Source organism: Candoia aspera, chromosome 4, assembly GCF_035149785.1.
Source record: "Candoia aspera isolate rCanAsp1 chromosome 4, rCanAsp1.hap2, whole genome shotgun sequence".
NCBI lineage: Eukaryota > Metazoa > Chordata > Lepidosauria > Squamata > Boidae > Candoia > Candoia aspera.
The window spans coordinates 61,603,723-61,616,328 of record NC_086156.1 but is presented as its reverse complement, the minus strand read 5'-3'; the positions used below and the strand labels follow the sequence as shown (position 1 = coordinate 61,616,328).

General features: G+C 36.7%; 1 protein-coding gene across 2 annotated transcripts in view; it reads left to right on the top strand.

The window, feature by feature from the left end:
• The window catches only part of GRB10 (growth factor receptor bound protein 10), a 113,389-nt gene extending 102,289 nt beyond the window's left edge, over positions 1-11,100 (top strand). For both annotated transcript variants that reach the window (XM_063304243.1, XM_063304244.1), the window contains exons 12-17: positions 845-922; positions 1,795-1,911; positions 3,148-3,214; positions 5,323-5,410; positions 5,917-6,010; positions 7,512-11,100. In XM_063304243.1, the coding sequence (XP_063160313.1) occupies positions 845-922; positions 1,795-1,911; positions 3,148-3,214; positions 5,323-5,410; positions 5,917-6,010; positions 7,512-7,658 (591 nt within the window). In that variant the 3' untranslated portion in view covers positions 7,659-11,100. The remainder of the gene's footprint in view (positions 1-844; positions 923-1,794; positions 1,912-3,147; positions 3,215-5,322; positions 5,411-5,916; positions 6,011-7,511) is intronic.
• Positions 11,101-12,606: the final 1,506 nt, after the last annotated feature.

Genomic DNA, 12,606 nt, shown 5'->3' with positions numbered 1-12,606 from the left:
ATAGCCATCTCTTGAGAATGGTATGAAGAATTCTAGGCCTGCAAATCTTTCTAACAAAGGACAGGAGCTAGAAACAAAATAGAGTAATTGAGAATACTCCAAGCATTTGGATCCAGTTGAATGGAGTCCCCTTTTGGTTAATTATTGCATTTGGTCGCCATTTTATATTTTAGATATTGGGTATGTTTTTTAATGCTATATGGTTATTTTGGTTTATTGGGGTTTTTTTTCCCTGTATGCCACCCAGAATCACACTGTTTTGAGTTCAGTGGCTGTCATGAGCACTGATGGTGAGCAGGAGGGGGCCCCTGTCCGGGGGGAAAACGCATGTGTAGTAGCGAGAATTTGAGCTGTCATTCAAAGAGACACAGAACAGACCTGCCTTGACCTTTGGGGTTTATCTGTATGGGTTTTCTCACGCTTCTTCAGTTTGGTAGGATTTTCTGTCTACTGTAGCAGTAATAAAACACTAGAGACCTATTCCTCGTCTTGGCGTGGTTCCTGCTTGTCAGGACAGTGGCCCTATAAATCCATTAAATAAATCAATCAATCTTGGCAGGATGTTTCTTCTACGCCATAAACACAATTATTTTGTATTCAGTGGTAAAATGTTGCAGATTTCAGTATGAATGCTCTATTCTACTACCTTTGTAGGAGCATAGGGGGGTTATTTTTAGCATTTTTCTAATTCAATTGCCTTCCTCAGAACAAACTGAAAACTGAACAGAATTCCTGAGCCCAAGTCTTTGGCTTAAGTCAAGCTAAAAAGCACCAAAAGATACTACATTATCACAATCAGAGCAAAATAAACAGCTGGGTATTTTTTTCTCTCTCCACTTCTCAGTATGGGATGTTGCTGTATGAAAATTACAGAATTCCACAACAGAGAAGCAATCTGCTTCCTCACTTCACCACTCCTGTGGTAAGTTAATTTAGGTACAGAGATTATTTCACTAATAACATAAGCAGGAGTTCAGGTGGCTTTTTTCCACTGAATGGTAGAAACTAGCTTTTAAGTACTCAGTCCTGACATTCCCTACACCAGTGTTTCTCAACCGTGGCAACTTTAAGAAGTGTGGACTTCAACTCCCAGAATTCCCCTGGCAACATGCTGGCTGGGGAATTCTGGAGTTGAAGTCCACACATCTTAAAGTTTCCATGGTTGAGAAACACTGCCCTACATCCTTGTAGAGACAGAATGGTAATCCAGTTACACTCTTTAGTAATTTTCATCATAAAGAAGTAGAAAATTTCACAAATGAAATAATATGCAAAATGCGCTGTGTGATGGAATGGGATTGGATTGGGAGTCCAATTTGCCTAGCTTCTCCTGACTTCTGTACCAGTAAATGAAATCAGTAGAAGTTCTACTCTGCTACTTATCTCAGAATGTTATTGCCTGTCTTCTCAGGGAGTGATTGGAACAGGGTACTATTCCAGTGTTTCTGGCTGGGAAATTCTGGGAGTTGAAGTCCACACATCGTAAAGTTCCGAGGTCGAAAAACACTGTTCTATTCTTTGTCCTTTAGAATTTGTTTTAAATCAATTCGGGGAATATATTTCTGAATCACATGCTCCCAACATCCTCCACCATTGACATGCTGCTGGGGCTATTGGGAGCCAGGTTTCCCCACCCATGGTTTAAAATCTGCTTGATTTATTCCATCAAGCTTTCCTATGACTGAGTGATAGCAGGGATAATTTATTTTATATATATTTGCCCATGTGTTACCTGTTCTATGATTTCAGTTTTGATTTTATCCTTATTTTAATAATACTTTTAAAATCTTTCAGAGAAGTGTGTCTGAAAATTCCTTAGTAGCAATGGATTTTTCTGGACAAATAGGAAGAGTGATTGAAAATCCAGAAGAAGCACAGTGTGCAGCCTTGGAAGAAGGCCATGCCTGGCGGGTAAGAGAATTCCATTCTGCTTTGCCAATTGGCAAACCTTTCTCTGTAAAACATATCTGTGACACAATCACTGGTTAGAAAAGCACTTCATGTTGTTATCAGCTATGGCATAGGAGCTGCTGTGGTAAGGTTTTTAAAGGAATTTGATATTTGATCGAAGGAAGACATTATTTTCTGTGATGTTGTTGCTGATTCTTCAAATGGTCATCAGTAATGGGGAGAGTAATCACACTGCAGGTGTGATTCCTCTGATGTGGGAATGACTGTATTGGGGAAATCCTTACAGTCCTTTGGGTGGCATTTTATAGATGCCTTTTATTCAAAGTTTTCACTTTAAGAAGATTATACATGGACCCAATCTACTATCTAAGGAAGAGATGTCAGGCTATGCCTGCTTCATGCATTAACTGAATGAAGGGGCAGTAGACATAGATAGATATAGATATAGATATTTTTATCCTGTTCTTTCTTCAGAGATCATATTATTGTATAACAGAGGCTTTTTGCTCTTCAACCTACTGTACCTACTACATCTCCATTCATAGATAGTGAATGGCTAATACCCTGTTTCTTGTTTTATTAGTGGAACAGTAGGCAGTTCTTGTGTATGGAAGAAAATATTATCTTGCCTTTATATAAACATACCTAATCCTCCTTCCTCCTCCTATTTTCCCCATGACAACAACCCTGTGAGTTGGTTCGGTTGAGAGAGAATTTGATATTTGATTGACTTTGACTGCCCCAAAGTCACCCAGCTGGCTTTCATGCCTAAGGGAGGCCTCAAACTCACAGTCTCCTGGCTTCTAGGCCAGCACCTTAACCACTATGCCAAACTGGCTCTTACATTATTAATTGATTAATTAATTGATTAATATATAATATAATCTTAAATATCAGTATACTTATATAATATATATAAAATATAAACTTATATACCAAATTGCCTCTTAAACACTATTATTCCTATAAATGATTGGGGAGTCGTCATCACTGCTCAGACAAATGGTTATTCAAAATAGTATTGTTTGCTTTCCATGAATTTGTTTAATCCTGCCTTGCCTGCCAGAGAGCTTAGGATGTAGTTCATGGTCCACATTCCACCCCAGTGAGCTTCATAGCTGGCTTGGAAGTTTGCATCAGTTTTTTCCCCCCCCTCTTAAGAGAATCAGGTCAGACTTCATGCTTTTTGCTCCATACAGCTGATAATGCTTTATAATTGTATGCTTTGTTCTGCAGAAACGCAGCACAAGAATGAACATTTTGGGGAATCAAAGCCCACTTCATCCTTCCTTGCTGAGCACAAGTAAGAAGAATGGCATCTGCTGAGTTTGGTCTTCTTATTTCAATGTGAAAGTTGAGTCACTGAATTTAGATTTCAGATTTAACTAGACTCAAACAATAATTGTTCTACTTAAGTCAGAAGGTTAAACTTTTTTTCTTTGCCTCCCCCCTCCCCCCCTCCAAAAGAAGTTAATTCAGAGTGCACTGTATTTGAGCTTTAGGTTCTTTACATTGTAGACCCAGAAACCTGCAGACTCAGTACTCACTTTTTAAATATAGAGAATACAGACCCACCGAAATCAACCTAATTTTAAGCAATTTAATATAAATATTTTTAAGTGAGCAGGTGGCGGGTTCTAGACAGTCTTGGCTGATCTTGAAAAAGTTAAGCTAAGCAGGTCCTGGCTAGTACAAGGATAAGAGACACCATGAGATCTGAGGATAATAGGCTAGACTGAAAAGTTGAAACAACATCCTGGAAGAAGGCAGTGGCAAACTACTTCCATAGTATTGTCAAGAAGACTGTATAGATACGTTCATGTAGTCAGCAGGAGTTGAAGAAGGCCTTTAACTGGCTGTCATTAAGTTTACTGTAAGCGTGACTAAGGCTGAATTCAGCCCATGAATCAGTACTAAACGTAGTAGTACAGTAAATGGCTTTTCCCACTTTTAGGGCTTTTAGTCCTGATGCACTGATGGAGTCATTACTAAACAGGTTTTATTCTATTCTTAGTGACCCAAGATAGTATAACTTCTTTGAAAATGGCATTGAACTGTTTTGATTCATACGAACATTAACCCTTAATAAGAGTGTATATATAATAAGTTCTGTCCATTTTAAGAACCCTTAAAATGGACAGAAAAAAAAATGGAGTAATTCATCAGGTTGGCTTATGGTTATGTACTGGGCAGAAGAAAAATCTTGCTTCAGAATTTCAAAAATAAACCTTTGTATAGACACATTCAATTATAAGAGCTTGTTGTATCTGATATCCATAATTTACATAATTATTTTGTTCTGCTAGAACTTACACTTTTTGGCTTTTAGTTTGTAGCTTGATCAGATTCAACAGATTCAAATGCAGAAACCTTCCCTATGTGGATTGTATTTCTGAGTTTATTTCACGCCTGTGTTATGTCAAATTAAATCTTTATTACAGCTATGAGGCCAGCAGACTGACTAAATAATCAATCAAATGGAGATGTATAAGGCTAAAAAGAAAGAAAATTAATATAAATAAAAAAATTAATACAAAAATCAATTGAAATCGTTTATCTTGTTTCGTATGGTATGCCACCTGGACCTGAAATGTTTGAGTTGGTCAGCCACATAAATACCTTAAATACAAACATTTTTGAGACTCAAAAAGAGATGCATAGTACTTTTAGAGGTGTAGAACTAGGCAATCCAGGATATAACAGAACAGTGGTTAGTTGGGAGATGGGACAAAGAGATGTGTTAAGTGATTCCTTTATCTGAGTAATTCGTTATGTAATAGAAAATCTGATCATTGTAGTTGTACTAAAAAAAAAAAAGACAGTGTATGGACACATTCAGTATAAAGAAGAATTGAGGATATATCATATATATGTGCATGCAAGTGTGTTTATATATCTACAGAGAGAGGTTTGAATGCAATTCAATACAACTTAAGATTTCACTTAAAAAGCCACATGTGGCTTGTCAGCTAGGTACCTGAAGGACCATCTTCTCTGTACAGAAGGAGCCCACCCAATCTTCTGAGAGCCTAGTTTCCACCAATATCTGCTAATGGTAATCTGGGCCCATAAGACAGAGGGTCTAGGATTCAAAGGGTTTGTTTCTGAGTTGCAGCCCGTCACATTAGAGAATACACTCCCTCTAAAGTTAAATGAACAACCTCATTGTTAGCCTTCCAGAAATTACTTAAAACTGAGCTCTTCCAGAACCAGTTTAGAACCTTGTATTACTGTATTGTGGTTATTTTATTAATATTATGTTTTTGTCTTGTTTTATTTTTATGGTATAAATCACCAGAAGTCATGTTTCGAATCTCGAAGTTAGAAATTTAATAAACAAGGATAAAACACATACTGTACTGTACACAAACACTGCAAAATACTAGGATTAACCATTTATTTCTCCATCAGTTATTCATAGGACACAGCACTGGTTTCATGGCAGGATCTCAAGAGAAGAATCACACAGGATTATTAAACAACAAGGTCTTGTGGATGGGTATGTAATTTTAACTATGTACTATTTATTCCATGGCCTACAAGTCCCAGAAATAGCCCTGAAATGAGTGCCCTGATAGACTTACATCCTTCTGACCTACCTTGAGATGCCTATAGGATAAGGTCCTTGGAGAAAAAAAAAGTAATAACCATCTTTTACCAGTTCAGACCATCTGTACTGACTTAGCCTACCTGAAGCTGCCCAAGATTGAAACAAAGTCCTTTGCATGCAAGCCATGTGCTTGCTTATTGAGTTGGAATTGTCTAGAATCACTGGAATGCTCAAACTGCAAGACCTAAAATGATTAATATTGTATCCTTAAACATACATAGTATATCAGCATCTTATGTATAATTTTGTTTTATATTATTTTCATCAGTGAAATATTAGATTACTTATGAATAGACATAGAATCTGCTATGTACTAATCACATCATAAAGCAGTAGAGTTGTTTGTTTATAAGAATTGTATAGTCAATCTGGTAGTAACATGTGTTATTTTGTAGGTTATTTCTTCTTCGGGACAGCCAGAGTAATCCAAAGGCATTTGTACTTACATTGTGTTATCATCAAAAAATTAAACATTTTCAGATTTTACCAGTAAGTATAGTATTCCACCCAGGCAGTACTGGGTGGTGATATCTTTTGGAATGTGAATTTTTTTCTGTCCCCTTAATTTTTCTGAAGTGTTAAATTGACAATTACCTATCTGTTTAACCCCCTCCCCCTACCAAAAAAATGTGGCAATGGAATATGTCTAGCTAATTCCTGAGAACAATATCCAGTAACTGACTGTGGTTTTGATCTACTCTGAATGTCATCAGTACTGATGGCGAGCAGGAGGGGGCCTCTATCCAGGGGGGAAAAAGCATGCGTAGTACTGAGGAATTAAGCAGCCATTCAAAGAGACACAGATCAGACCCGCCTTGACTTTGGGGGTTTATCTGTCTGGGTTTTTCCCACGCTTCTTCAGTTTGTTAGGATGTTCTGTCTTATGTAGCAGCAATAAACACTAGAGACCTACTCCTCGTCTCAGTGTGATTTCTGACTGTTAGGACACTGAGTTAGGGTTAGGGCTAGGTATATAGGCTGTATTCATACGTTATATTCTTGCATAAATAGGTTGGAAAGAAATACTCTTTTTCAGGGAATGAAATTTATCAGGCAAGTGACATAAATTCAGCCTCTATCAGGAATCAGGAAAAACATACAGAAATATTTCATTTACTTCATTTGACATCAGAACCCAAGGAACTGAAAAAGACAGTGGTTTCATATTTATTGAAGAATTAAGGAACATTGTAATGAGATGGTGATGATGATGATGATGATGATGATGATGATCCATAAAACAGTGGGCCGACTTTCAGAACTCTGATTTGTATAGGATTGTCAGTCTCAGATAACCTTGTTCATTCTGTACAATACTTATGTGATTAGTATATGTATTTCCCTATATTAGCTGTACTATTTCTGACATCAGCATATACATTCCTTTATTTCCTAGCTTTAAATGCTACATTGATGGTCCTTTGCTAGAAATGATTGATCTTAAGTTGCTAACTTTCCTTAAATTTTAAGCAGTGTTAATACTTTGGAAAGAGATAATTTTGATTGATTTTGTGCCATCAACTCAGTGTCAACTCTCAGCGACCACATAGATGGATTTTTTCCATAATGATCTGTCCTTAACCTGGTCCTTCAGGTCTTCCAACAGTGCAACCGTTGCCGCTGTCCCATATACATTGCTGCTGGTTGTCCTCTTCTTCTCTTTCCTTCCACCCTTCCCAGCATTAGAGTCTTCTTTGCATAATGTGTCCAAAGTAGGGTACTTTGAGCCTGATCATTTGTGCCTTTAGTGATAACTCTGGTCTGATTTGTTTGACTTAAGTGTAATTCCACAGAAATCTTAGAATTGTGGAATTCATGTAATTTCACAGACTACAGCTTGCAGGAAAGAAAGAAGTTAAGAGGTAAGGGTAATGATGAATATAGATACATATACTGGTTGAGATATTTTAATACTCTTTTTTGAATGATTTATTTTCTGCCTTAAGGAAAGTTTTAGTATTTTATTTTTGTTTCATTTTCATTTTTCAAGTGTGAAGATGACGGACAGATATTTTTCAGCCTGGATGATGGGAGCACCAAATTCACTGACCTAATACAGCTTGTTGAATTCTACCAACTAAACAAGGGAGTTTTACCTTGTAAACTCAAACATCACTGCATCCGGGTGGCCTTATGACCTCTGTTCCAGTCCATGCTGATGACTGGCTTTGTTCCAAGACTGGAGATGGAAGAGAAGTATTGTTGAAGGAAGTTGACAGTGGGACATTAGCCAACTTGTAGTTGCTTTTAAGGAACAAAATGTACCATCAAAATTATGCACCTAGGGGACTTGGAAAGGGATGCTTGAGCTGGTGCCAACAGTCCAAGATTTTGCTGTTTTGTCTAAATCTTAAGCCTGATTGCTGCTGAGTGTCCCAGCAACCCCAAAAAACTGGGAAAGGTTATGTAAAAACACTAAACAAAACTGGAAATTGTCCCTTGGCTGGTCCACTTAACAGAGTCAGGTTTGTGAAGCAAAATTATTGAAAAGAACTCTTGCCCTGGAATAATCTTGACAATTTAAAGCTGAGTATATTTTCTTTTTGTATTGATCACTCTTTATATTGTTTGTATGTCTCTCTTAATTTTTTTTTGCACTCCTTTTGGATATTATATTTAGCTTACATTAGCTGATACAGTTTTTAAATTTATGTCTGATTTGGGTGTTCTAAATCCTATACTGCATGAATTGCTTCAGCCTAACAATAATTCAAAAGACAAAAAATGTCTTCTGATTTTTGAAACTAGATTCCCTGCCATTTGCTGATGTTGTTGAAGGAACAAGAAGGAGACAATTTTGGGAAGGAAAGAACATCCCACCAGTGTATGTTTTTAGTATAATGGCTGTAGCTTGTGTGTATGAAAGAGGACTCTGCTTCTATGCACAGATGTTTTGAACCTGTTTTATTTTGATTGTCCTCCTCCCGCCCAATCTGCTGGAGCTCCTCTTTCTGCACATATCCCATGGGAAAATCCACTGTCAGTAGCTAGTTCAGAGCTGAATGATAATATATGTATTTGGAATCACTTGGCTTTTTTCTGTTTATGTTTTGGTGGGGAGGGGAGGGGTTGTCATTTATTTAGTCTACTTGGTATAACACAAATCAGTGTTTTCTATTTTTAGCATTATTTCCTTAACTCTTCACAATGTATTATACAGCTCCAGTGCACATATATCACTGCCTAGTCTTCTAACCATAGTTAGGAGTTTAAGAGTGCTCTGTAAGTCTGCATGCTCCTTCCATTTATTTTTTTCCTCTGGACATGTATTTTCCAATAACCCAAGCACAATTCTGGTTTTAGGTTTCTTTGCTTAGTGAAAATACTATTGTAGGTGTTACACAAGTGAGAACAACGGAGAAGCGCTCATGTGGCACTCCCAAGCTTCTAATTATAGCTAAGATACTGAGGAGTGCTCCAGCAGCATAGATACACTTTTCCTAAGTGATGACATGTTAAATATGATTTTCAATGAAGTAAATGTGAGAAATGCCATCTGATTACATGCTGCTGGATTGCCAAAACTTACACTGTGAGCTTGTTCAAAACTGTGGACATCTTCCCTCAACCACTGCTGCACATTCTCTCCATCCATTTCAGTCTAGCTGTAAAAGAGAGCAATACACATGCAGCATTGCAATAACTGGATGAATCCTTTTTATTTGGAAATTATATGTTCAACTGTCTCTGCCACAGAAGGACTTGCCATTGACAGTTCTGACAATTGATCCTTTGGGGTTTATGCACTAAAATTTGCATGCCAGTATCTGTAGCAACTAGGGAAACCTTGCTTCAGTCCTGGTTTAGCCTCCCTAAAACCATACACTTGGAATGTTAATGCGTACATAGCTATGCAGAACAAATAATACTTTATTTCTCTTGAAAGGCGTGGCTTTCTAGCTGTAATTGGGGGGAAATAAAGTGTGATATCTGTCAGTGTACTCATATTGGCTCATGTTTTCTAATTCTACACAACTGTGTGCATGGAGATATGCCATGTGGAGGATTTTGTAACATCGGAATCAAGGCCACTGCTTTTTAACATTTCAGCTGTTCCATGTTTACATAGCAACACTTCTTTCATCGATAGCTTGCACTTAAATAAGGTCAATGATTATGATTATCGTACTTTGGGGATGATGATCAAGTGCATATAGGAAGTGTTTTGTGTTTTATAAATCAAGAAGTATGTTCCAGCCTATGAATGTTCAGAATTACTTGCAAATGGAATATCCTTTCTCTCCCTCTCCAGAAATCTTGAACCTTTATATAGATATTAATTAATATTAATTATTGCATGTAACTAATAGCCCATCTGAGCAGTTGAAACTGAGTACAGTTATTTATTCACAAGATAATCATATACTGTTGAGAGTAGCTTAAGACAATATAACCAGCTTAAGTTATGCATAGCAGATGAAAAAACACTGTATTTTAGTTTACAGGACATATCTAATAGGGTTTTTTCCATGAAATGTCTACATATACAATGAAGAAACTTGATTTTTGTTAGAAATATCTTGGTTACTACATTTTACATATTTTGTCAACATTTTAAGGTAAGCTAACATGAGTTGACTTAATACTGCATATTTGTTCCACCTAGATTTTTCAAATGGACTTACAGGATTTTTTTTTAATACAGATTCTCAAGTTTAAATGAGGTGGTTTGAGTTTATTAAAAATTAAGCTACTTAGTTAAGTATCTTAGTTCCACTTACACAGTTTCCCAGCAATAACTTCATGTTATAAAAATATCATTTAATTGAATTTGACAATACAAGTTCTGACTATCATGAATTTGAATGCAGACTGTTTTGTACTACCTTCAAAATGGTAGCTACATTACTTGAGCACGCCATTATTGCATTTCTTCCCTTTGCTGGAAATATACAATTTCTAACCCATCTTAAACATTACCAGCAGATGCGTCTGTCTAACAACTTAGGAAATAAGGATTGAAGGAAATTTGATTTTTTTTAAAAGAATATTTAAATGACATGAATGTAAAGAGGGATGCTCAGGGTTGTTTCTGGAGCCTGTTGATTTTATTTTATTTTTGCCTGTGATTGTTTTGTAAATAAAAAATGTCATATAGCATCTTGTAATATGTTAAGAAGGAAAATGCCAAACCATTTGGTAATTTTTTTTAAAAAAATAGGTAAGTTATATTATTTGTGTTTTTTAAAAGTACAGCTTTTTATTTGTTGAATTAATCTTGAAGAAATATGTGCCTCTATTTTTAGATTGTTTTGTCTTAACTTTTCTGCACTAAGTACCTGACCATTTTGACCAATCAATGCACCTTTCCAGTGGCAAGACTTGCTTAGCATAAATTATATTGTCATAATACAAGACTTTATTGTGACTGTAAAATGAAACAAAAGTTATCAGGGAATGCAAAAGGTATTAACTTAAGGGACACAACCTCTTACTCAATATGCATTGCTTCATATTGTAAATAGCCTTTTTTTGACTAGTGAACTTAATTGTTATCTTTCAGGTATTTTTGTACAAAACGGGACTGGTTATATTTCTTGTACTTAGAAATAAATATTCAAACAATGGTATTCATTTTATACTGTTGGTAAAGTTTCATTTTGTTTTTTCAAAGGGACATATCCACCCAATGCAATAACACAGCTGTAGGTGATGGTGCTGCCTGTGGACTATTTTTGCATTAACTCAAGCAATTTACTTGAGCCAATATATACATGTTTTCATTGTATTTTTTAAAATTAAAATATTAAGCTATTTTCAGGACAACAGCCATTAAAAGATGTGGAATATACAAGAAACCATCAACTTAATATCCACATTGTGCTCCTTTAAATGAACAATGCATCCCTCTTTTGGGGGAGATGGGCGGTAACAAAATTTGAATAATAAATAAAACAAACCATAAATTTTGATCAAGATGCAAAAAATTAAAAAGACCAAACTAAAAACATCATCCATGACACAGCTGTCTATTCTGCTTGAAGAAAAACATTTTCATCAACATGGAAGCAGCACTAAAAAGCCCTCTCCTTATTACTTATCAGTCTAAACTGGCTGCAAAGCAGAGCCTTGAAGAGGGATTTAAATGCTCATGCAGTTGATGCAAATAGTTCTTCAGTATTAAGGCCTGCAAAGCCCAAGACCAGCACTTTAATGTGTGCAGAGAAACAGGCAGCCTTTATTACAAGAAGAGAGTAGGTATATTCTTGCTACTGTATTTGGATCATTTGAAATTCCAAAGGCAGGGGTGTATGTGTGTGTGTGTGTCACACACACACACACACAGTTTACCCCCCCTCCTGTCCCAAGCCCTGCTGTGCTGCCTCATTGTGGTGGGGGTTGTTTCTGGGAGGGATGAGCGAAGAACTTTGGGAGTGTATGGCAAGAGTCTGTATTCCCAGCAGGGTCACCCAAGGTCATCCCAGCTCAAGCAAGCAGGCACCTATATTTACAGAAAATACATTTTAGGGACAGGCAAAGCTACCAGAAGGAAAGTTTAAGAGCCTATGCTATGTGCTTGTGTGCCTGGGAAAGGCAGAAGGGAATGACCTTAGAATAGCAATCTCTTGGATAAAGAGCAGGAAAAATGACGAAGAGGAGGAACAGTACATTCTTAATTTTACTTACATCTCACTTTACAAAGGAGGCCTGTAGATCATGAGGTGCTGAAGGATCAATGCCATTGGACCTGGACTCCATCATTTAGATAGTTTTAAAAGGGAACTAGATACATTCACTGAGGATCAGGGTCTGAGCAGCTTCTAGCCTTGAAAGCTATCTTAAATAACAAAATAGCCACAGTGGAAGAGGGCTATGTCATCCTGTCCATCCCATCAAGATTTTGAGTGAATTCGATTGGTCACTGTAACAAGCCAGGGAGAAGAAACTCATTCCATCCACTTAAGATGATTCCAAGACTACAGATACACTTAGTAGATTTATTGCACATATTTTGTTGACCCTTTTAATTTGCTAAGGGTGCTGCTTGGGCATGAAAACTTAAATCTGGAGTCCATGTGTAACGGGACTCAACGCCCCATACATTTGAGTAGGATTTTATAGCTTAAATATACTAAGGCTATGTG